We start from the raw sequence: 25,258 nt of genomic DNA on the forward strand, positions 1-25,258 counted from the left end.
ACTGAGTTTCAGGGATAGCTGAAATGGAGCCTGTGCATGAATGAGTTGTTAAGTGCTCTGGGATCTGGTTTGCAGGAACTGGGACTTCAAGGAAAACAATAATTCGCATGAGACTCATGACAAAATCATGAGAGCTGGTAACACCGCTGCAGCAGCATCGTTTAGCAGGGATGTGCTGCTTCCCACAGTTCTGCAGGGGGGTGGCTGCCCACTGTGCCAGTGCTGGCCAGGCGTATAGGGCCCGTGGGCCCCAAGAGGATGTGGGTGTGGGGGGCGAATATGCCGAATGCCCACGGTTACTATGGCCAGTGTGCAGTGTTCACGATGAAATACTGTCTCTGGGCATTACCAACATGTGGCTTGTCTTGGAGGGGGGGGAGCATATTCCTGGAGGGCACCAGAGCCCTAAACAGCTTGCCAGCACTAAACATGGTCCAACACCTATCCCTTCCTTTGAACCTAACGCAGTGAAGGCCATTCCCCTTCTCTGCCAGGATCCAATATGGCCTCCCGCAGCCTTGTCACTGCTGAGGTCCGCCAGGCCCTCATCCAAGATGGCGGCGCCCCAAGTCAACATGGCAGCTCCCACGCACGCGGTTGCCAGTAACTGACATGGCGGAGAGAACGTGTGGTTCAGACGGGCACTGAAGCCTACGAAGGAAACTGCCAGGACTTAAGATGGCGGCAATAGAGATCCGGCTGCCGGTGGCCCGCAAGCTGGTGGTCCAGAGCCTGGCACAGGGGAGCGACAAGCACTTGGTGGCTCCCGGGGACACGATCACCACAGACACGGGCTACATGAGGTGAGGGGCCTCTCCCAGATTTCTTCTTCTACTGGTAGGGCCCTCCCCCCCATCTCAGAGACTGAGGCTGTGGGGCAGGGTCCCTTGTCCCACCAAACTTGAGGCTATGGCGCCGCCACACGCCCCCAGTGCATGGGCTATGGGGCAGGGTTCCTTATCCCTCCAGACATGTAGCTAGGATGCAGCCCAGCCCCCTTCCTCAGGGCGTGGGTTATGGGGCAGGGTCCTTTTGCCCCCCTGCATCCCAGTGGCAGCCCTCCCTCTCCCCCCCCATCCCAGCAGCTAAGGCTATGGGGCAGGCTCCCTTATACTGCACAGAATGGGGCTATGTTGCAGCTTCCCTGTCCCCGTTCCGAGGGTTTGGGGATAGGGTCTCTTCCCCCACAACATCCCAGGGGCAAGGGTTACTGGGAATTAACAGAGGAGTTCTCCTTCAATCCCAGGTTTTTTGGGGGGCTGCTCATTCCTCCCTGCCCTTGCTTCTACCCCCAGAGTCGAGTTGCAGAAAACAGCTTCTCCTGGGGGCTGGGGCCGCAAGCAAGAGTCATTGTGGTTACTCAGGGGACCCCTGAACAGTTGTTTGTCCTGCTTTGGTTTCCCCCCACAGCTCACCTTGCCGGCGAGGAGTGGGGTGAGGTCTGGTGGGTCTCTTTTATCTGGCTGTAAATTTCTCAGTGCCCCCACTCTGTTGCTCGTCTCATGCTTAGAGCTGGCCCCAAGTCACTCTCCCTATCTGCAGTGTTGGGAAGGGGCTTATCAGTCTCACTTAAAGCTGGACCACTAGTGCACATGAGGATGGAGGCTGAGCTGTGTCACCACCTGCAGGTATCTTTATTTTACAGACTCTTCGCTGCGAACCGGGTAGAGAGAGAGACAGACCTCAGCCCTAGAGTGGTGGGGAAATAGCCCCCTTTCACTTTCCTGTTTTAATTCTAGGGAACTTGGGAACTCTTTTCCTAATAATTCTGTGACTGCTCTAAGCCTGGGATGCAAAAACGTGGGTGGGCCAGCCTCAGGGTGGTCGGGATGGCAGATGGATGTTTGATGTATTCTTTTTCGGCAGGGGCCATGGCACGTATATGGGAGATGAGAAACTTGTCGCATCGGTAGCAGGCGCTGTGGAGAGAGTGAACAAACTGATCTGTGTCAAAGCTCTGAAAACCAGGTGAGAACAGGCTTTGAGTCAGAAGCCATTTTCTGAACCTATTTAGAAATCAGATGTTCCTTCTGTGTAATTCCTAGCACCGCGTTTCCCACTTAACGACTTTAGAGCGGGTGGGCATAAACCAACAGATGGTCTCAGTGTGTGTCCAACAGTGGGAGATGTTTGGAAATGAGTTGGGGTGAATGTAGAAATTGTCAGACTTTATCAGATCAATGCTTCCATCTACACCAGATTGGTGGATTTCATAACCATATTATTCATGGATTGTTAGACCAGAAGGGACCATTCATAGATTCTAGGACTGAAAGGGACCTCGAGAGGTCATCGAGTCCAGTTCCCTGCCCGCATGGCAGGACCAAATACTGTTTAGACCATCCCTGATAGACATTAATCTAACCTACTCTTAAATATCTCCAGAGATGGAGATTCCACAACCTCCCTTGGCAATTTATTCCAGTGTTTAACCACCCTGACAGTTAGGAACTTTTTCCTAATGTCCAACCTAGATCTCCCTTGCTGCAGTTTAAGCCCATTGCTTCTTATTCTATTCTCAGAGGCCAAGGTGAACAAGTTTTCTCCCTCCTCCTTATGACACCCTTTTAGATACCTGAAAACTGCTATCTGTCTTCCCCCCTGTCTTCTCTTTTCCAAACTAAACAAACCCAATTCTTTCAGCCTTCCTTCATAGGTCATGTTCTCAAGACCTTTAATCATTCTTGTTGCTCTTCTCTGGACCCTCTTCAATTTCTCCACATCTTTCTTGAAATGCGGTGCCCAGAACTGGACACAATACTCCAGCTGAGGCCTAACCAGAGCAGAGTAGAGCGGAAGAATGACTTCTCGTGTCTTGCTCACAACACACCTGTTAATACATCCCAGAATCATGTTTGCTTTTTTTGCAACAGCATCACACTGTTGACTCATATTTAGCTTGTGGTCCACTATAACCCCTAGATCCCTTTCTGCCGTACTCCTTCCTAGACAGTCTCTTCCCATTCTGTATGTGTGAAACTGATTTTTCCTTCCTAAGTGGAGCACTTTGCATTTGTCTTTGTTAAACTTCATCCTGTTTAACTCAGACCATTTCTCCAATTTGTCCAGATCATTTTGAATTATGACCCTGTCCTCCAAAGCAGTTGCAATCCCTCCCAGTTTGGTATCATCCGCAAACTTAATAAGCATACTTTCTATGCCAATATCGAAGTCGTTAATGAAGATATTGAACAGAGCCGGTCCCAAAACAGACCCCTGCGGAACCCCACTTGTTATGCCTTTCCAGCAGGATTGGGAACCATTAATAACTCCTCTCTGAGTACGGTTATCCAGCCGGTTATGCACCCCCCTTATAGTAGCCCCATCTAAATTGTATTTGCCTAGTTTATCGATAAGAATATCATGCGAGACTGTATCAAATGCCTTACTAAAGTCTAGGTATACCACATCCACAGCTTCTCCCTTATCCACAAGACTCGTTATCCTATCAAAGAAAGCTATCAGATTGGTTTGACACGATTTGTTCTTTACAAATCCATGCTGGCTATTCCCTATCACCTTACCACCTTCCAAGTGTTTGCAGATGATTTCCTTAATTACTTGCTCCATTATCTTCTCTGGCACAGAAGTTAAACTAACTGGTCTGTAGTTTCCTGGGTTGTTTTTATTTCCCTTTTTATAGATGGGCACTATATTTGCCCTTTTCCAGTCTTCTGGAATCTCTCCCGTCTCCCATGATTTTCCAAAGATAATAGCTAGAGGCTCAGATACCTCCTCTATTAGCTCCTTGAGTATTCTAGGATGCATTTCATCAGGCCCTGGTGACTTGCAGGCATCCAACTTTTCTAAGTGATTTTTAACTTGTTCTTTTTTTATTTTATCTGCTAAACCTACCCCATTCCTATTAGCATTCACTATGTTAGGCATTCCTTCAGACTTCTCGGTGAAGACTGAAACAAAGAAGTCATTAAGCATCTCTGCCATTTCCAAGTTTCCTGTTACTGTTTCTCCCTCTTCACTGAGCAGTGGGCCTACCCTGTCTTTGGTCTTCCTCTTGCTTCTAACGTATTGATAAAAAATCTTCTTGTTTCCCTTTATTCCGGTAGCTAGTTTGAGCTCATTTTGTGCCTTTGCCTTTCTAATCTTGCCCCTGCATTCTTGTGTTGTTTGCCTATATTCATCCTTTGTAATCTCTCCTAGTTTCCATTTTTTATATGACTCCTTTTTATTTTTTAGATCATGCAAGATCTCGTGGTTAAGCCAAGGTGGTCTTTTGCCACATTTTCTATCTTTCCTAAACAGCGGAATAGCTTGCTTTTGGGCCCTTAATAGTGTCCCTTTGAAAAACTGCCAACTCTCCTCAGTTGTTTTTCCCCTCAGTCTTGATTCCCATGGGACCTTACCTATCAACTCTCTGAGCTTACCAAAATCCACCTTCCTGAAATCCATTGTCTCTGTTTTGCTGTTCTCCCTTCTACCCTTCCTTAGAATTGCAAACTCTATGATTTCATGATCACTTTCACCTGAGCTGCCTTCTACTTTCAAATTCTCAACAAGTTCCTCCCTATTTGTTAAAATCAAGTCTAGAACAGCTTCCCCCCAGTAGCTTTTTCAACCTTCTGAAATAAAAAGTCTACAATGCAGTCCAAGAATTTGTTGGATAGTCTGTGCCCCGCTGTGTTATTTTCCCAACATATATTTGGATAGTTGAAGTCCCCCATCACCACCAAATCTTGGGCTTTGGATGATTTTGTTAGTTGTTTAAAAAAAGCCTCATCCACCTCTTCCACCTGGTTAGGTGGCCTGTAGTAGACTCCTAGCATGACATCACCCTTGTTTTTTACCCCTTTTAGCCTAACCCAGAGACTCTCAACACTTCTGTCTCCTATGTCCATCTCCACTTCAGTCCAAGTGTGTACATTTTTAATATATAAGGCAACACCTCCTCCCTTTTTCCCGTCTATCCTTCCTGAGCAAGCTGTACCCATCCACACCAACATTCCAATCATGTGTATTATCCCACCAAGTTTCAGTGATGCCAACAATGTCGTAGTTGTATTTATTTATTAGCACTTCCAGTTCTTCCTGCTTATTACCCATACTTCTCGCATTAGATCATTTAATCTGACCTGTGTGACACAGGCCAGAGAATTTCATCCACTTACTCCTGTATTGAGCCCAATTACAAATCCCTGGAAATAAACGTTAGTACTGGAAACACTGATGCTACAGTTTGCACAGACTCCAGTGCTATGACTCGGCCCTGCTTTTTTTTTAATGCTGTGTTTTTAATCAGTGTCATGCTGATACATGTACCTGAGTCGAGCGATGTATCTGAGCCAGTCCGGGAAGAGGTTTGCATGAACAGAATTTCCCTTTTTGTCTTGCTCCCAGGTATAACGGGGAAGTTGGTGACATTGTGGTTGGGAGAGTCACAGAGGTAAGGCGAAGGAGATCCCAGCCGCTGTTTCCTGCCAATGACTCGTTTTCCCTGACAACGTACTAAAACCAGAATTATGCTTGTCCTACATTTAAAATGTAAGAGTGTTAGTGAGAAGTACGGTTCAGTAGTGACAACATAGGACTATCATTGGTGCGTCTGTGTCTGATGGATGACATTTCTAGTGCGCCCAGCACCTTAGCATCCAGGCTTTTTAGGGCCTGCCACTGGGCATTGAGGGAATTCAGCATCGTACTGTATTGGACTTTCCTTTTTTAAGATCCTGAATCCTATTCCAGGCTGTGCTGCTGTGTGACATTAAGGAAGTCATTGCCCATCTGTAGAATGGAGATGATATCAGCCTTCTGGATTAAAGGGAGACTGTTAATGTAACATTTAGTTGGAGTCCTAAAAATTGAGTTAAAAGTCGTTTTGTGTGCTACATCTGTGCCTGAGACCCCCTGTTAATGTTCTTAGTGGATGTATGTACCAGGTGGGGTATGTTCACATACACAGAGAACGGGACAAATCTCGTCACTTACTCCTCTTCATGAAGTTCTTCGGTTGGTGTGGATTGGTGGGGACTGTGGTTCTACTGGCCATTGAAAGTCCTGCTCCACTGGTAAGCACATGCTTGATGTTTCAGAATAACAGAGGAATTTCTCTTACCTCCCACTCAGGTTCAGCAGAAACGATGGAAGGTGGAGACCAACGCCAGGCTGGATTCAGTCTTGCTTCTCTCATCCATGAACCTACCAGGAGGGGAGCTGGTGAGTGAAATCCCAAATAGTGTGTTGCTGGATTACTTTCTTGCTGCTCAACGGCAGCAGATGTGAGGAGCTAGGCGCTGAGATGAGCTGCAAGGCTGTGTGTCTCTTTCCTCAGTTGCTGTTCAAGTGCAACATTGGTGCCCAGCTAATTCATCTATGCGTGCAAGTCTGCAGGTTAATCTGCTGTACCTCTTTCCAGGACCTTCTGCACGAAGGCAGCTCATCCCATCAAGTGTCATTCCTTCTACATACTGATACCCTCAGTGGGTAGGACTACACTTGAAGCTGGAGATGTAATGCGCAGCTGGGGGGAGACATACCCACGTTCGCCCTGATCAAGCTAGCATGCTAAAAATAGTGTGTAGCTGCAGCAGCCTTGAGTGCGTGCCTGCCAGAGGCACTAGGTATGTACTTGGGCCAGGTGGCCCCTCCTGTTGCTCGTGCTGCATTTTTAGCATGTTAGCTCAATCAGAGCTAACACAGGTATGTCTGCTCAAGCTCAGAATCCCATTCCCAGCTTGACGTGTAGACGTGCATCTGTTCATGTAGCTGTTGCATGTTTTACACTTCTGGGTTATGGGAATCGTGGCACTCTGAGATAGAAGAGACGTATTGGGTCCCATCCAATCAGCTGCCCTCATCCTGGCCAGGCAGGATTGTTCCTACAGTATATTCTCCAGTGCCTTACCCTACTGCTGGACACATTTTGATTGGGTATCCCTTGATCTATAGAAAGAAGCAGGTGGTAGGATTAGAACTGAAGGACAGGTGCTCTACCTGCTGGTCTAAGAAGCCGTGCCCCCTAGCTTGTGGTGGCAGAGCTTTGAGAGGTGGGCGGAATTAAAATGGATGGTGATCAGTTACTTTTTCACATAACTTTTCCTCCCTTTGTGCTTTTCAGAGGAGGAGATCAGCGGAGGATGAGCTTGCAATGAGGGACTATCTACAGGAAGGGGATCTTATCAGTGTATCCTTCCTTCATTTGCATTTAGGCAGGAGATCTCTGAGGGTCTTTGGTGGATAACCAAATGTCGGCAGATTAACTCTCTCTGTTAATCAGAACATGAGCTGTCTTTCTTCATATGTGTGACCTGATCCACGAGTTCTCTCCTCCACCACTGACTGAAATAGGTGGGACAGGAAGGCAGGACATGAAGGGTGTTTATACTCACCTTTGTTTCCACCTGACATTTGTCTGCCTCCCCAGTTCTGTCTGGCTTTAGGTCCCATTTTTGCCTAAACAGTAGGTGTATCATGGTCAGGAGCACTGGACAGCCTCTCCATGAGGCTCTAATCCTGTTCTGGGATACTTGCTTGAAGGAAGCATCTGTCCTAGGATGGCTGCTGGAGGGGAACAACTTTCATACACCATCCCTGAAGGCAGAGATCATCTGCTGACCATTGTGAGAGACACTCAATCTTAGACTTTATAATTTGTCTTATCTGGCGGTCTCCCAGGCTTATCAGGCTGATCTTACTCCCGGTCTGGATGCTGTTCCCCAAATCCTTCACCTCCAGTTTGCTTCTTCTGCACATTTGCCCTCCCTCCCCACTTCCCAAGGACTAATTGTTGGTGTGCTAGCTGGGGGATGGACCTGGGCTTGTGGGCCTGTGTTGTCTTGGGGGCAGATATGCCACTTTGTCACTCCGTAGCCAGTATTGCATGGTCCTGTGTGAGGCTACCAGGCCGAGAAAAAAGACTGAGCTTTGAGCCCCTAGGCTGGCCTGAAATGACAAGGAAAGTGCCATCAGACAGCAATGCTGGAGATTGGTGGAAAACTATGGGATAAAGGGAAACTCCACCTGAATATTTCATTTGGGGGTTGCACAGTGGGAGGGATGGGAGGTGGGGGAATGAAGGCTGGTGGGGCTGGTTGGAAGCAGACTTCTCTTTTCCTTAAGCAGCACTACCAGGCAGAAGTCCAGGCAGTATTTTCTGATGGGGCTGTATCACTGCACACGCGGAGTCTGAAATATGGGAAGGTGAGGTACCGAGCAGACTGCTACTTTTCCTTGTCACTGGAATTTGTACAGCTGTACACCAGCGTAACTGAGAGCAGAGTTGACTCCCGAGTGAGGGGTCCTTCAGCATGAAGGGTTCTAGATAAGAACAAGATATGGTTACTAACCTTTATCTTCAGGCTGGGAAGATGAAGGGACCGGGGCCCAAAGTGAAATAAAATGCAGAGTCCCCCCAGTGTGAAATGAATCTTGTCCATTTGCCCTTTAACCCTCCCTATCAGCAATTACAGATTGTGAACCCCTTCTGGGTATCAGAACCCTGGGGAGAAATCGCCCTTGGCTGAAACTTCCTGATAGCTCTTCCTGCCCAGAACCGCCTGTGACTTTTCCTTCTCTATCTTGCCCCAGGACTCTGGGGCTTTATGTGCCTGGCATTTATCTTTGGTCTTGAGTGTTGAAATAAGCCAATGGGCCGTTTGTACTTAGGCTGCAGTTCAGGGTTATCAGATCCGGGATATTAGCACTTCAAAGCTGAAAGCGGAGCGGGATTACTGTACAAAGGGTGAAGGACGGCGATTGGATCAAATGTGCCGCTAAATGGAGCCTCTCTCATTCTTTGCCTTTTGGGAAGGCTGGATGGCGTGTTGGTATGATCATGATATATTCTGGTTTCTCTCACTGAATACTTCCATAACACTGTGTCTTCAAAGCGCTGCCTGGGCATTAGTTAACCCTCCCAGCACGCTGGAGGCAGGCAGGGTTGATATCCCCATTTCCCAGATGGGGACAGCAAAGCACTGAGTTGAAGTTGGTTGGCTCCCAGACCACCAATGGAGTTGGTGTCAGTGGTCAGGCCACACCCCTCTCACGTGAAGTGTCACTCTCCTCTTCAGCTTGGCCAGGGTGTGCTTGTTCAGGTCTCTCCCTCCCTCGTGAAACGCCAGAAGACTCACTTCCATGATCTGCCCTGTGGCGCCTCTGTGATCCTTGGCAACAACGGCTTCATCTGGATCTACCCAACGCCCGAGCAGAAGGATGAAGAGGCAGGGGGCTTTGTCACCAATCTGGAGGTGAGGAAACAGTGCTTCAGCGGTGGTTGGGTTCGTTAGTTGCTCGTCAAAAGGCCTCTTTATCAAGCTGTATTTCAACAGCCTGGCACCAAGCAACAGGACCCTGGTATCCACGGTAAAGGGAACCCGTGTCCAGGGAAAGTGCTTACCTAAGGGCTCTCTCACATTTCATAGCATGGCCCACACCTGAATAAAGAGATTGTCACCGCAGCATCTCCCCTTCTGTTCACAATCACGGAATGCCCCGGGGGACACGACAGCAGTTGCTTTTATGTGGAACACAATAAGGAAATATTTATATCCGTAGCTGTCTGCTAGTGTGAATTAGCAGTTGGAAACAAGGAAGGGAACCACCACACGTGGCTCAGTCAGCATCTCTGTGATTTGTTCATATACCTAACGCACGGTGAACTGCTAGCCGAATTCCTCGCTCTTTAATATTGACCAGCAAACCGCATGCATCCTCGCTGAAACACTGGACTGTTCCATTAGTACTGCCTGTGTGGAGTGAGTTGGCCTGTGTGGGGAGATGGCCAGGGACTCTTCCTTGCACAGACAGCTGCGTAGCTTCATGGTCATAGTCTGTGCTGCCCTGTGGGACGCCCGGGTTTAGTGCTCGGTCCTGATCTCTCTCGTCCCTCTGGTGTGTGCTGCAGGCATGGCGCACTCAGCCAATGTAAGGAACAGCGTCAGTGGGCTACAAAAAGCTGCAGTTCCACTTTTGGATGGCAGAACAGTGCCCGAGACGTGGAGTTTTAGGTGGGGAAGTGGAGGGAGGTACAGATGGGGAATTGGGGGAATCTTCAGACAAAGAGTTGTCTGTCTGAACATCCAGGCTTCTTTTATAGTGGAGCATATCATGGGCATTGAGTAGCTGTTGACCAGAACTGATAGACCACATTCCTTACCTGGCAGTGTGGAAAGAACCCAAGATTCCTGGCTCCCAGTCCTTGCTCTAATCACTAGTTCCCTTGTCGCCTTAGACATTTGAATTCACTCTCAGGGAGAGAAGTTGTATTACGTAGATGATGCAAGTAACTGGATGAGGTTTTAGGTTTGGAGTGACGCTTGCATTGTCCTAGACCTCCAGTATTTCCTTGCAAATTCATCCCTTTCTCACATTCCGTGTCTTTTCCTTTTTATCCTTGCTTCCCTGTCAGCCAGTCTCCTTACATGACCAGGAGGTAATCTCACGACTCCGGAACTGCATCCTGGCTCTGGTTGCTCAGAAGCTGATGCTCTACGACACCAGCATTGTGTACTGCTACGAGGCCTCCCTTCCCCATCAGGTATTGAGTCCAGTTGCTGCTTTCTTCACTCCCTGCTGCACAGGCCACACTACTTTACCCCAAAGCCAGTAGGACAGTGCATGATTTCATTTCCTGGGATCCACCCAGAAGATCCTTGTCGTAAGCGGCAATATGATGTCCTCTGTCGTAGCGTGAAGCAGATAGCTGTGGAAAGGTTGGGATGGGGATGGGTTGAAAATCCCTACATCAGGTAATGTTCAACTTGGGCTCTATAGAAACAACTATCTCCTTCACTAGCAATGACAAGTTTTCTTCCCTGGGTGAAAGAACAGCCCCTTCCTCTCTGATCCCGGTCAAACCAGGGTTTGGAATTGCACCAGGGTAGGGTGAGGTGAGGAGGAGGTGTCTCACATACAATGGAAGGTCAGAGTTTTGTCTTCTCTTTCCCATATGCACATCCCCTGCCAATGCTGGAAGGTTCCTGGTGCTAGACTTTCTGTAGCTGGATATGGTGCAGTCAACACCCCTTTGCCCCATGATTTGTTAATGATTTTAATGCCATATGCTATCACTGAGATCCCATCAACAAGCCTTCGTTGTTCTCCTGTCCTCACCAAACAGACAGAGACTTAAAAGGTCTCCTGCTTTCATGTCCGGTGTCAGCCTCCCAGGCACGATGGGACATGCAGTCAAGCTCCACCTTCAATATAATGGTCCTTCTTAAGTACCGAAGCATATGATTTCGGAAGGGTTGTGGTGTCTCTGTGCCCTCAACTCCTCAGTAGGTATAGAATCATAGGACTGGAAGGGACCTTGAGAGGTCTTCTACTCTAGTCCCCTGCACTCGTGGCAGAACTAAATATTATCTAGACCATCCCTGAGAGACTAGGCACGACTCACTTAGTTCCCTTCTCCTGGGTAAGTTTGCTGTCAGGACTTGGGGCATCTGTCGGGATTGTTGCCAGTAGAGCGAGTCTGCTTGGGCCACAGCCCCCGGTGTTTCCATATGCTGCATTAACCCCTGCCTGCAGTTCATTGCCCTGTGCACCTGGCAGGGCCTCGTCCACTTCATGTGTGGGGGGTCACAACTGCAAACGTTGCTCTTCTCCTTTTCACTGCAGATCAAGGACGTTCTCAAACCAGAGGTGATGCAGGAGATTGTGCTGGAGACCCGGCAGAGGTTGTTGGAACTGGAGGGTTGAGGGAAGGAGACATGGCAGCTTGGAGTCCCACCAAAGCAGCATTGACTCCCCAACTTCCTGCATCGCCCCAACCCCCTAAATGTCTTTCCAGAGCTCAGAAAATACCTGACTCTCCCTGTCTCACTTCCGGATTCCTTTGGTTTGTAGGGCAGTGTAAACCCCTCAACCTGCAGACTGGACGTATGGTCTTTGTGAAGAGCAGCTGCCACTGGGACGTAGCTCGCTAGACTAGTTGCCATGGTGGGCAATGTGCTTCTAAAGTGCCCCTAACGTGGTCCACGTTGTTAGAGGACAGAGGAAACAACATATTTTTGTTTTGCCTTATGGTTTCTCCTCCCTCACCCCCACCAAGATCGGGTTAGTGGTTGACCTTGACAGTGATAGGAGCTCTGCCAATGTGTCCTTTATTCAAGATGCACATTTTACCCCTCAAGACCCACATTGCGGCTACCCATCTCCAAAGGACAGGACTCGTTGCCAAGCCTGTGAATGGTTATGTCAGCGTGCTGTGCGGATCTCTCTGCCCCCTTCCAAACACACACTGGATTTGGATGTTCAGTTCTTGCATTTTCTGTGCTTACACTATAGCTCATAGAATGGTACAAAAACCCGCTGGTGCTGGGTGGCCATCTCACTGCATATTGAGTGCCCATAGGTAGTAGTCAGGCAAGGTGCCTTGATCCTCCAGAGCAAAAGGCGTCTTCCCATCCCATGCGTGGAAGTGATGATCCCAAGCGTTTTATTTTGTAGGTCTGATACTGTGAGCTCCTCTGGTCGTGAAGGATTTAGCTGTTGTTTCCTACTAGAGGTTTTTTTTTTTTAAATCTTCAATAAAGAATGGTTTTTGAGAGAGAATCTGAGAGTCGTTTGTTTGGATGAGCTTGTGTCCCACCATGATGAACTGGGTCTCACTAAGGAACCACTCTGAGGTCAAGGCCTTCCTGTACAAGGACATCAGTGGCCGCACTACGTCCTGCTGGGTCCCATCTCTTCATCCTGCCTGTGCAGAAGTGGCTGAAGCATCCCTTGCTAAGGTGTTGCTGGCTGCCTTTCCCTCCACTCTCCATCAAGACTTTGCCCACCTCCCTCCACGGGGCATCTTGCCCCGCATGGTACTCCTGTGTGGTGTTCGTGTGCTCAGCGTGGCCTTGCTTGCAGTGGCTCCTACACAGTAGTTGCTTCCCTGAGATCCCTGGGGGAATTAGGTCAAGACCATCCGTGCCATCCTAAGGGAGGTGGGAGGACACCTCACCCCTTAAAATGTGGGTCCTCCCTGGGATCCTCAGGAGGGTGTGAGGTTAGTGGGTAGAGCAGGGTACGTTGAGTCAAGACTCGCGTTCTGGTTCCTGTTTGGCCACTATCTGCCATTTCTCTGTGCCTCAGTTTTCTCTGTAAAGTGGGGATGATGCCAGTTTCATAAGGGGGGTCAGAGACTGAATTAATTGGCTTGTAAAGTGCTTGGATATTCTGGCTGCGATGGGCCCATTGCAAAGTGAAAAGCCATTGATAGAACCAAGAAACTTGTCCTGTTTGTCGTTTAATCTAATACTGATATTGAAAATCCTCAGCTGAGCCCTTTCCTGCAGGAGCCTTTGCTCCAAGACTTTCCATGGGAACCAGAAATATGCCTCAATTTGCCTTCCATCTCCTTCACGTTGCCCCCTGCAGTTGCCTTTCACTAAGCGCTAGGTGGCAGTTTCCACTCAAGTTTGCAGAATTTCAGCCTGCTGCACTAAGCTTTCTATTGCATCTTCCAGCTCACAGCTGTGAAAGGAGTATGTTGCCTGTTCCATGTAACGCACGCCATGCAACAAGGCCCAGGAACCTTGAGCGACCAGAGCTACTATCTGCAGCTGAGGTTTGAGAACATTTCCTACTACGCACTGCGGCAAACACATCGTCCAGCTGGGAAGAAAAGTCTGGAGAGATTACCTCCTTAAAAGCTGCAGCCTGTGAACGATGCAGGCACCTCTGCCATTCAAGTATTCATGGAGAAAAACAACCCAAGAAGACTTAACCACAGGGGTGTCCTTACACCGTTACCCTGCGCATGTTAGAATTGGTTAGCAGCATTTCTGTTCCTTGTATGATAGCAGATTGTATTTTTTTACCCAAGTCACTGAGTCAAGATTTTGTTTGTTGCTGGAGGGAGGGAGTTGGGGGATTTTTTGCCGAGCTTTAGTACGTAGCTTTCAAATGCTATTGGGTGTGGAGCAATATAAGTAGCAAGACAGTATTCAGCAATGGTTCCTGCTTTCCAAGGGGATTGACTCAAGTAAAAGGAGGCCAGGTGAATTACCCACATTCTACCCTGTATCCTTATCTAGTCTCTCTGCTTTTAAACCACGTTCAGCACCTTAACCTGGTTTAAAAGTGGGCTGAGGGATGAAATTACTGCTCTTCCCTGCCTCCCAGGAGGGTTGGGTCAGCTGACATCCAGACATGGCTTGATTGGAAATTGTTATGTGAATGTAAAATATTGCCATGTTTCTGGACCTCTGGCAACCTCACACTACACCCCGTAATGGTTCTTTGAGGGAGGGGGAGTGCAGATGGGCTTAAGCCTTTCTTGAAAGTGGTTTAGCTAATCTGGTTGAAGGATGTGAGAGAAACCAATTTCCAAATGAGATTAGTGCCAGTGGAGACTGACTTGCTTGGCTTGAATTTAGAGCTCAGGACTATCTTTCTACTGTAACCAGGGGACCTCCTCTTGTCACCAGCAGGCTCGGGTTCAGGAATGGAGGAAGCAAGGAGCATGTGATGCCTCTTCTTGAATGGCTCTCTAATCAAAATGGCCCATGTTCAGGCTCAATTTTCAGAGGAAGTACAAGGAAGGGCATCTATCTAACAGAAAATGTGCAATGTCTTTGCCTGCATGTTATAAGACCATGTTCCATGCTCCAGTTTGTCTTTCACCAGTCCCATCTCCCTCTCACATGCCTATGTGGGTCACACAGGTTGATATGCATGGATCTACAGCCAGAGATGGGTGAGAAGTTAGTTAAAAATCCAGCCTGTCTGTTTCAGATCTGAGCTTTTTGTTTCCTTTTGGTTTTAGCAGAGGAAGTTTCTAGCTCTTAGTGAGATTCCTTGGACATGTCAAACAGGTGAAGGTGTGTGAACATATCAATTACTATGAAGCCAAGTAACTAACCCACATGAGCACAGGTAAGGGGCTATTTCCTTTCATGTGTTCTAAGAAATATAATCGGATATTTTTCTAAATGGCCGCTAGAGGTCTCCAGTGGTCTATGCAAATCCTGCTAGTGCACCAACCCATAACTAAACCCTGAAGGCTATTTGCAAAGGGCATTTCTGGGGTTCACATAGTCTCTTTATTCAATTCCTGAACCGACATGTTCCCTTATCTGAGTAGGTCACTTTTGATTCCTGCCCTTCCCCATCACTTGCACTGAGAGGGAGATGAATCTAGGCTGGCATTTTCAAAAGAGTCTGAGGTTGTTAGGTGCCCAACTCCCATTAAAATGGGGTACCTAACTCCCTTAGGCACAATTGAAAATCCCAGCCTTCGTGGGACGAGGATCCATCACTGTCTTCTCATGAAGGACCATGAGTCTGCCCTGTCGGCTACCCTGGGGGATGGGCAAAGAGTTTAAAACTCGGAGCGGATTGTTTCAGAGACTTGTCGCTGTGCTTGTCCCTCTCTGAAACAGAGATGGAGCAGTCCCTGCCCCAAGGAGTTGACAGTCTAAATGACTGAAATAGCCAAGAACAGGATTGATATATTCTGCAAACAGCATTGAAAAACAGATTGGCTTAAGGGGATCAGCTGGATGGCTGCATTCAGAGAATGCTGCCAGGTTCCTGAACTTGTGCTTTTGGAAAAGAAACCTCAAGCTTGCAGCCCATCCTCTGGGAAGAGCAAATAAGCAGCAGTGAGATAAGAGAAATAATCCCATGCAGGACTTCATTGAGATCTCTAAATCAAGGGAGGAAAGCTCATGTTGCCAGATGCCCAAGACAGAATTACAGGGAATAATGGGTAGAATGTGGTGGGATACAATGGAATTTGTTGGTACATGGTAGACAACATAGATGGGGTTAGTCATTTTACAGAGTCAGTTGTAACCTAATGGGAGAAGGTGACATTTATGGCTTGTCTACACAGGGAAGTTGTCCCAGAATGAAGTAGAAGGTGAATTTAAAACAGGATAGCTATTCTGCAGTAACTCCCTGTATGGATGTTCTTTTTCCTTGAAATATAAGAATGTCTTTTCCTGGTTTAGCTTAATCCACTTCCAAAATGGACTATGCTAAATCAGAAGAAGGCAATCTTTTTCCAGCATAACAGTGTTCACAGGGGGAGTTCTTCTGGAATAGTTTATTCTGCAATAGTTGTTCTGGTCAATTTCCCCATGTAGACAAGTCCTTTGAGGGAGCAGTGAGCCAGCAAGTACGATGGGTCAGATGAAAGATTCAACCTGGGGAGCAGTCTGAGCGAGAATTGCCAGGAGGAGTGGAGTTGCATGGGGTTGCCTGGAGGAGCAGACAGGAACAGCATTGAGTGAGTAGACATAGAGAACAGTGGGCACCATTGAAAACAAATGATCATTACTGCTTATGTAATTAGGTTTATTGTAATTAGGCCCACTCAGTGGGCCTGATCCTGTGCAGTGCCAAGTACTCTCTGAGAGCAACGTCAACATGGCACGCACCTGGGTAAGTATAATGTCAGAGAGGAAGGCTCAGAGTAGGTCTGTAAGGAGGTGTCTGGCAAGCAGGAGCCCACCGTTGTGCTGGGCGCTGTGTGAACACATAGCAAAAGTCCTTCCCCCACACATCTTACAATCTAATCCCCCCCGCCAGCCAAAGGGGGAAAGGAAGGAAGTGGTATTGTCCCTATTCTACAGGTGGGGAAACAGAGGCATGGGATAGTTTGACATGCACTTGCTCAAGGTCCCATAGGAATGGTAAAGTGGTGGTGGGGGGTCACTCCCACTAGAGACCCCCTCCCCAAACTGAGGGGGGACTGTGGTACAGTTCCTCCCTATCGACTCTGGTCTCCCTCCCCCCCGCGCCACCTCCCCTCCCCCTTCTGTTACCTCCTCCCCTTCCCCACTTCTCTCACCCCTCCTCCCCTTCCTTCGCCCCGCCCCCGCCCCTTCCCTGCCCCGCCCCCGCCCGCTGCGTGCCCCGCCCCTCGCAGCCTCGCTCGGGCGCCAGCAGGTTCCCGTCATGGCCGCCGTGTGCCGGGGGCTCCTCTCTCCCTGACCGAGCCGGGAGCGGACTCCCCCCTCCCCCCCCGCCCGGTGCCGGTGAGAGCCCCGCGGCGGCGAGCCGGCCGGGAGGCGGCAGGCGGCGGCTGGCCGGAGGCAGGGCGGGGATGTGACTGGCCGGGGGGAGCCGGGAACTCGCAGCCGCCCCAGGGGGGGCCCCGGCCCCTTAGCCCGCCTCACCCGTCAGTGCCCCCGCTCCCCCCAGACGGCAGCCCTGCCCCCATCCCTCTGGGGTTCCCTCCCCCCAGACTGGGGCTTAAACCCTGCCCTGTCCTCCACACCAAGGGGCTTCCTCCCTCCTCAGACTAGGCCTTGACCCCCCGCTTTGATTCCTCTCTATCCCCCCCCCCCCGGGGTGTTTGATCTCCCCTCTCCCCCACCAGCGCTGAGCGTCCTCTTTCTTTCCTCCCCCCAGCCCAGACTGGGGTTTGACACCCTCTCCCCGAGGTTTCTGCCCCTTGTCGTATTGGAGTTCCTCCCCACACCATTATTCTGGCCCCTGGGACCATTCAGGGCATGTGGGGATTAGGGTTCTTGGCCTCTCTAATTCCCTTGCCAAGATTTGGGATGATCAGAAGCCATAGCCTTGCTATAACTCACCAAGCAGGCCTTTCAAAGTGTTAAGCTCCCCAATTGGGATGAAGCCTGCCCGGTCACCTCAGCTTGACCTTTTCTGGCTACTGTGCAGAAACCTTCCTCCTGGAGAGCATCACTGGACTAACGGCGCTTTCCTGCCACCAGCATCGAATGGCCTGAGTAGAGTGGCATCTATGTCCTTCATGAAACAATAAGGAACAAGCCAGGGTTGGCTTCTCTGCCTTATAAGCAGCAAGCTGGTGCAGATGGGTAATTCGTTAACCATGTTATCGTGATGATTGTTATTGCTTCTGTTCCAAAATGATCCTGAAGTGCCCCATCACCTGCTTCACTTTGCCCAGAGCGTCGGAGAGGTAGCAGTGGTAAGAGTGGCAGAAAACTTGTTCTCGGAGAAGGCAGATCTGTTGGGCTTGGATGACTGCAAGTTTCACTGAAACATCCACCTCACTCAAAAGTCATTATGGATCCTCAAAGACTTTGAACTGTCTGCACCTTGTTTGGAAATCTAAAATGACTCTAACACACTTGACTCTCTCCGACTTTAGTAATACTTGAAGCCAAATCACTGGCTTTTTGGCCTTTATTAACTAAGTGCTATGCAAAAGAAAAGGAAAAAAAGAAACCTTGACACTGATTGCAATGGGAATGACTATTTCCTGCCTGGGTGACCCTATATGTGGTTTTCTTATTGGTAAGATGAACTAGTTCCCATTTACTCAGTGGAAGACTCATTACAGACAAGAACTTGAAACTTTGGGAACACTTGTTGTAGCTGCTAAGTAAATGGAACATCTTATAACTCACAGCTTTGCATAAAGCCACCTGAAGAGTCTTGTTGCAGTTTTTAAAGTGTAGAAAGAATCTGTGCAGCTGAGTGAACTCTCTGCTTAAAGTGATCCGTTTGCTGATGCAGTAAACGCAACAAACGCACACGTCTAAAATATTATTTTACTTCCAAATTCTCTGCCAACCTGGAAGATCAGGGATCTCCGTCTCCACACCCTTCTTGTCCTGGGAAAGATTGCCTATCGTTACTTTATGGGGCAGCAGCCTGGAAAAGTTCTTGGGGACCAGAGGAGGCCAAGTCTGCCTGCCCTGCACTTTATCAAAGGAGCAGGGAAGAAAGAATCATCTAGGCATGGAGGCCCACATTGCAATGTCTTCGTGGAACATGGTAGGTGTTTTGATTGGTGTCCCGTTTGATTTGTAGTTAGCCTGCAAATTAGTATTTTGTTAAATTGTATGAAATGGTTTTAAAAAGAAGGGTATTAGCTGTTGTGTCTTTCCTCTTCTGCTCCCTAAGGTTGCTGGTGACCCCTCTGTATGATCAGCTGGTAAGATGTTGCTGTTTCCCAGTTTTGTGAAACCCCAGTGGGCATTCTTATATAGCTAACTGCAGGGAAAGCAACTTCTTCATAATGTTATCCAGGGCAGACATTTTAGAAACTTTTTTTTTTTATTTTAAATCCTTTGAATTTTGTTTGTGAACAATTTGGACCAATTGACTCTAGTGAGGATGCTATGCTTAATGTCATGACTAATCTTTTTTGCATCTATTTAAAGGGCAACTGAAATATCACGCTTCTGTTGAGACACTTGTATTTACTATAGTAGTAACACCTAAGACAAAGAGAACTGCTTTTTTTGTTTTTTACTTTGTGTATTTGACAACTTTTGTGGATGCTCAGTTTCATTGTGCTCCTAGGTAGCCGGTGAGGCCTGTATTATGATGCTCATGGAAGCAGAGGTGTTAGCCTGTGTGAAGCACCTTGCAGGACTGGGAGCTTAGTGTCACCTTGTGTTTATGTGGGCCTTGCACCCAGTAACAGGGAACAGAGAAATGTGATTTTTAAAGCCTCCCCCCCCCCCAAAAAAAAAAAAAGGGGGCAGTGGGTTTCAGGGGCTGTTTAAATATATTTTTTAATTAGTTTTTTTAATTAGATTTCAAGCTATGGTTCCCTGTTTAAAAGACAGACACAGAAAGAAAAGTATGTTGCTGAAATGTTTTTTACTAAATCTCTATGCTGCATTTACTTTGAATTCAGAAGTTCTTCTGAGACAACATGCCACAAACTGCTTTCTTAGGCTTGAAAATATGATTCTGACCATGGCCATTTAGCATTTTGATTCTACTCAGGGTAACTTTATTCAGGCATGAAACAGACCAGTGTTTGTCATCTTTGGCCATTAGATAACTTTGAAAGCTTTGCTTTCTCTGGGAACACAGTTAAATAGCAGGTGAAAAAGTTTATTAAAATAAATGTGCCTGAGACTTATTTTGTAAGGGGACTTAATTTGTGAAACTATTCTTCATCCTGAATTTCCCAGAGAGTTCAGGAAATTCAGTAGCATTCTTAGTATTATTTCCAGATGGCTGCTGTAGAAGTTTTGAGTGTGTTAAAATAATCAATGATTAAAAATGATTTGTATTTCTCCCCTCTTCCCACCACAATGTGTCTGTGCACTGATTGTTTGTAAAGTGAAGCTAATTCTTGGGAAGCTGGATGATAAGTCTATGACAGCTGTGGTATCAGTGGCCTGTTCCCACTGCAGAAACACTCCAAACCAAGTATTTTATTAATTTTTAATCAAATATACACATCTGCCCCATCTCTGTTGCCTCTGTGCTTCTCTATACAGAGCTTCAAGCTTAGATGGGTTGGAGCGAGAAACAGAGCACTAAACTGCAAGTAACACACTATTCCAACCAAGTTTGGTGTTTTGATCTGGGAGACAAGGCAGAAATCCTGCTTTTTGATCATTTAACAGGAATAGACAGAAGGTAACTTTTTGTTAGGATGACATGAGGTCAGAAGAACCCAGCAGGTTTACAAGAAAAAAATATTGTCTATAATGGCAATACTCCATATGTCCACAAGAGACCTCAGTGTCTTGATTTAAAAAAAGAATACAACTTGAAAGGGAACCTCAAGACTATTACATCTGTTAAGGGGACTGCAAAAGTTCAGTCTCACTTATCCACATGAGGAAAAGCTTCTTCCCTTATAATCTCTCTGAGTATATGAAGTGGCTCTCAGTAGCACAGCTAGTATTTAAGACTCTATTGCTGTTTCTAGTTATTCATCCCCGTTTTGGGCTTGGCATAAAAACATAGCTCGTGGCTGAAACCTTGCCTACAAAATCTTATCTTGGGAATGAATTATATGTAATTTAAAAAAAATAGTCTGGCTGTTTAGGTTGTGGAGAGGAAAAAATAGCTTCAGGTGCTCCCCATCTCTCTAAAATTGCATATCAGTAGTTTTCTTGCCATGTAAAGAAAATAGTCCTTAATCTGTCTTTACAGCCTTTTTGGTATATGGACAGAGAATGATTCATATTTCATATCCTATTCATAAAGCTGCTGTGGCTCGTATTGTATAAAAACAAATTGGGATTCTTTTCAGGATTTTAAAATCTAATTGTTTTATGTAATTTTTCTTTAGTATTTTCATTACATGGTTTCCTGTAAGATCTAAATCAGTGTGTGCATGTTCTCTGCCATATTGTGTGCACCAGCTTGTCCGCAGAAAGTCGGGTGTCTCGTTTTCTGTCAGATCTAATGCGTTTTTAAAGAAAAACTGAAGGCTGGGCTACCCAAGGAAGGTCTCAAGGCAGGCACCTATGTCAGGAGATAGTTGAGAGAGGAGCAGCTGGAGTGGCTTGTCACCCTCAGCATTGTCCGTTTAAAAGAACATTATATTTGGCCTTGGCACAAAGGTGATCTACTGAACAATTTTTAATATTCTTTTTATAAATCTCTTAGCAAAGTCCATGTCAGTCTGTGTCTTTTAAAAATGATTCTGTCAGTCTTAAAGTTCTAAGGAAGGAAAGCTTATAAAAATAATTAATGGCAAAAATGCATTGATAGGTTTAACTCCTAGAATGTCCCCAGGAGAGAGCAGAATCCCATTGAGTGGACATTATGTATGGGACATCTGTCACCCTTACGTCAAGTAGTGCCTTATTTAATAAGCTGTCCCATTGATTTCAGTGGAGCCACTTTCAGAGCTAAGTTCTATTTAATATAAGACTGACAGAATCACACCCATATGCAATGTTTAAAAAAAATCTCAAATGCCTGAGTGTTCTGCACTGTTAGTTGGTTAGCAATGTGGTTAAAGTGTAAGTAATTTTGGATATCCACAATGTACATCAAAACAGCCTTCATGAGAGTAACTCCATTTTTTTAGCTATTGTTAATTATTTACTGCCAATAATGTCCTACATGCTCTCGACATGTAAAAAGACAAATCATCAGACCCTTGGACCCACTAATGTCCATCTGTTCTACTGGAGTGGTGCAAAGGGGCCTTAAATCTCCCCTAAGTGGGCAGTTGAAGCTTTCCCCACCATGGGGGAATCCTCAGCTGGTGTACAGCCATCAGAGCTTCTCACCTTTCCTTCTTCCCTCCCTGCCCCGATATCGGAGCTGTTCTGTGGGCTGGAGTTCATTGTGATCCTCACCAGCATAATGGCTTCTAGAGTGGGCAGTTCCAAGCCAGTTACAGCATCCCTTAGAGTCAGGGCCGGCTCTAGGCACCAGCCCACCAAGCTTGTGCTTGGGGCGGCACCTGGACGGGGGTGGCACGGTGCTCCGGCCGCCGGGGAGAGTGGAGCCCCGGCTGGGCTCTCCGGCCTCCCCCCGGCACTCTGGCCGCCGGGGAGAGCGGAGCCCTGGCCGGGCTCTCCGCCCTCCTCCTGGGGCTCCGGCTGCCAGCGGAGCCGCGGCAGGCTCGCCACCCTCCCCCCGGCACTCTGGCCGGTTGGGGAGAGCGGCCTGCGGCCGGGCTCGGTGCTCTCCCCTGCCGCCCTGGGGGAGTGGGGGGTGGCAGGAGGCTTTTTTGCCTGGGGCGGCAAAAAAGTCAGAGCCGGCCCTGCTTAGAGTACTTAAACTTGCACCATGAGCTACTTCAGTTCCTGGCCAGCCTAGGATTAGGGGAAGTGGAAAGGCCACCTGTACCTCTCCTCCTCATATGTTGAGTTTATGCTTCTTTCAACTGAGTATTGAGCCCAGGGTCACTCCCCCTGAAGAGTGTACAATCCATGTCTGCTCTCTCTATTAAGAAAAGCTCATTCCTCTGAGGCATGCAGTATTTTGTACAAAATGGAACGACATATGGCTTTTTTAGCATTGTAAGACAGTTGTACATAATAAAACAACCATATTATATTAAGTACAAATGACAGTTAATGGAATGCTAAAGCACTCATGTCAAAAAAATGCAAAATTGAAGTTCTCATAATAATCTTAACTTGCCCTTTTTGCACTCATGGAGCCTTCATTTACCCTTGGTCTACAGTTGCTCAGCTCCTTTTCAAACGAACTGAAGTGCGAGTGCATATCTGAGGGCAGAACTACGCCCACAGAATATTAAAATATACATTTGGGTTAGTAATAAAAAAAAATCCATATGTATGATGGGTGGAACTTAACCTTATTATGAGACCTTTAACCTTTGTATTGTTTTACTTGAGTGTAATGTAAGATTATTAATTGTAATTAGTATATATTTTTGGATTTAATTCCCTTGTTTTTTTCCCGAAGGCTAACGCTACACACTTTTTATTAAGAAATGCTAGGATACAGAGAGATACTTCATTTTTGTTAGTATCTTTACACCTTGCCCAGAAATGTACATTGAACAAGTGATTATGGGACTTCCATGTTTTCCTGTTCATGCAAGTAGAAGACTTCCATGCACTTAGGTAGCTTAAAGTCTACTTAACAGCAGTTTGAAATCTACTAGACTTGTGAGATAGTAGTTAATTTCCAGCTGCTATTGGGAAAGTCCTGCAGTGCAGTGACCATGCATGGTTGTGCTTCATGAGCCTCCTTTGCTGCAAGGCTCATTTAGAAGTAATTGAAACTAAGGGTGGGGGTGGAGGGGTGGGGAGAGGCAATGGTGGGGAACTTCCCAAAGGAGCCCTGAATCTGAGACTTTCTCTTCTGTCCTTCACCTCATTTTAAGTATATAAAGAGCTCCCTGGTAGACAAGAATTAAACCTGGGCTCATGATATTTTCATTACCTTTCATGTTACAAATCTGTGATTTATTTTCTACCTCTGACGTATCCTGTAGTTAATGCAAACATGTTATAAAACTGAGCCTGCCTGTTTAAACCCCCGGTTTGTGTTGAGGGAGAGGGTTTTATCTGAAAGGGAGGTAGGAGGGAAGAAACATTTTAGTCAGTATTGCTTTATTGTGCTAAAAGGGCTTTTCACCTCATTTCATCTGTGAGCTTTCTTTCAAATATCTGTTGACTATACTTGGGAAACTGAATATGAAATGAGCTCATACAAGAATTAAGTGTTTCACGTCCTCTGGTAGTGGTAAAATATGCTGTCCTCTTTTCCAAGACTGGACAATGAAAACATGGGAAGGTAATCTACAAGAGTTCTTTCTAAATAAAGAGGTGAGCTGGTGGAACCTGTCGTGTTTTTTTTATTTGCTGAGATTGTGGAAAAGACAGGTGGGAAAGCAGAGTGTTATAGAATCTTTGCTGCTGGGTCTGGGCTCTTGTTACAAGAGAGCACAGAGAGTGTTCCTTGGTATTTTAATCAGGAAACCAACCACCCTACTAGCTGGACCTATAGCACACATTCACAGAAGGCATCCAGGGAGAGATCTGTCATGGAAAACTGCCATAAAAATTCATAAAAACTCTTTCAAAGGGATGATATCAATTTAAACAAAATTCTTGTTACTGATAACATTGCTTGTATTTTTAATAGTCGTTCAGCTTTAGTAATCTGACTTCTTTTACACCACTTAGGCTGTTTACATTTTATATTTCACTCAGTGGTGGGCCATGAAAATGAGCTAGTTCCTCCTTCAGTGTTTGGTGGGTTGACTCAGCATATCACTAGCTGCTGTGCTACATTTAGAGTCTGCATTGGTTATGTTCTGATTTTACAGGAGATATATTGACCTCTTGTTTTGCCATGTAGAAAAAAAGGCGTGATTTTGAGTTGTACAATTATCATCATTTTATTGTCATAAAACTCATTAAAGTTAATATTGAGGCTATTGTAGAGAGAGAATGAACTTTCAGAGGCCAGGTGGTTCAGATCAGGCAGTGATCAAACAATTATATAAGCCCTTGGCGGTACATTCTAGGCAGTACATCCTTCATCCTAATAATTCATTGGGCTGTAATGGAATGACTAATCCTTTTCCTGAGCAAAAGCTATTCTGTTTTGCAGACTAACTAATCTCCAAGAAGTTGCTATGTTTAAGCAGTTTGTCTCTATCATGATGAATAGGTAGTAGTTGCCAGCATGCTAGACTTTCATTAATAGATTGTGCTGGTTCTGCATTCTTTTTATGTACCTTTTGTCATAAAAATCTTGTGGGACAAGATCAGTATGGGATGGCAGGAGAAGGCTGCAGATCATTAGAATGGGAATTAATGTATGTAAGAGATCATTTTACCCACTGCATTTCAGAATATGCCAAAACAAACTTTTAGTATTTTAAATGGCAAAGTTAAAGCTTAAGCTTTTACATTAGGGAGGCAGCATGATCCAGTGGATAGAGCATAGCACAGGTCTGGTGGCTTCCTGTCCACTGTTCCTGGCTCTGCAACTGACATGCTTCGTACTTTGGCAAATCACTTTCACCTGTTTCCCTTGCACTTTCTGTCTGTTTTGTCTATTTAAACAGTCAGCTTGTTGGGGCAAAGATTCTCTCTCTCTCTCTAAGCTGCACAGAGCTCTTTGCCAGAAGCTGGGAATGGGCGACATCGGATGGATCACTTGATGATTACCT

The 25,258-nt window shown here is 46.7% G+C and overlaps 2 protein-coding genes across 2 annotated transcripts in view; both read left to right on the forward strand.

Moving 5' to 3' along the window:
• The first annotated feature begins 551 nt into the window (after positions 1-551).
• Positions 552-12,510, forward strand: EXOSC2 (exosome component 2). The gene is made up of 9 exons (XM_005293332.4): positions 552-803; positions 1,867-1,968; positions 5,356-5,401; positions 6,082-6,171; positions 7,073-7,138; positions 8,086-8,154; positions 9,027-9,203; positions 10,364-10,492; positions 11,575-12,510. The coding sequence occupies exons 1-9, from the start codon at positions 679-681 to the stop codon at positions 11,653-11,655; spliced, it is 885 nt and encodes a 294-aa protein (XP_005293389.2). The 5' UTR covers positions 552-678; the 3' UTR covers positions 11,656-12,510.
• A 4,301-nt stretch (positions 12,511-16,811) lies between these two features.
• ABL1 (ABL proto-oncogene 1, non-receptor tyrosine kinase) overlaps positions 16,812-25,258 on the forward strand; it is a 120,893-nt gene continuing 112,446 nt past the window's right edge. Inside the window, exon 1 of the mRNA XM_005293330.5 lies at positions 16,812-18,663. Within this exon, the coding sequence (XP_005293387.2) occupies positions 18,528-18,663 (136 nt within the window). The 5' untranslated portion in view covers positions 16,812-18,527. The remainder of the gene's footprint in view (positions 18,664-25,258) is intronic.

Source organism: Chrysemys picta, chromosome 18, assembly GCF_011386835.1.
Source record: "Chrysemys picta bellii isolate R12L10 chromosome 18, ASM1138683v2, whole genome shotgun sequence".
Lineage (NCBI taxonomy): Eukaryota > Metazoa > Chordata > Testudines > Emydidae > Chrysemys > Chrysemys picta.

Coding starts and splice junctions, on each gene's coding strand:
- EXOSC2 (XM_005293332.4), top strand. CDS start 679: ATGGCGGCAATAGAGATCCGGCTGCCGGTGGCCCGCAAGCTGGTGGTC. Junction 6,172..7,072: donor ACCTACCAGGAGGGGAGCTG/GTGAGTGAAATC, acceptor TGTGCTTTTCAG/AGGAGGAGATCAGCGGAGGA. Junction 9,204..10,363: donor GCTTTGTCACCAATCTGGAG/GTGAGGAAACAG, acceptor CTTCCCTGTCAG/CCAGTCTCCTTACATGACCA.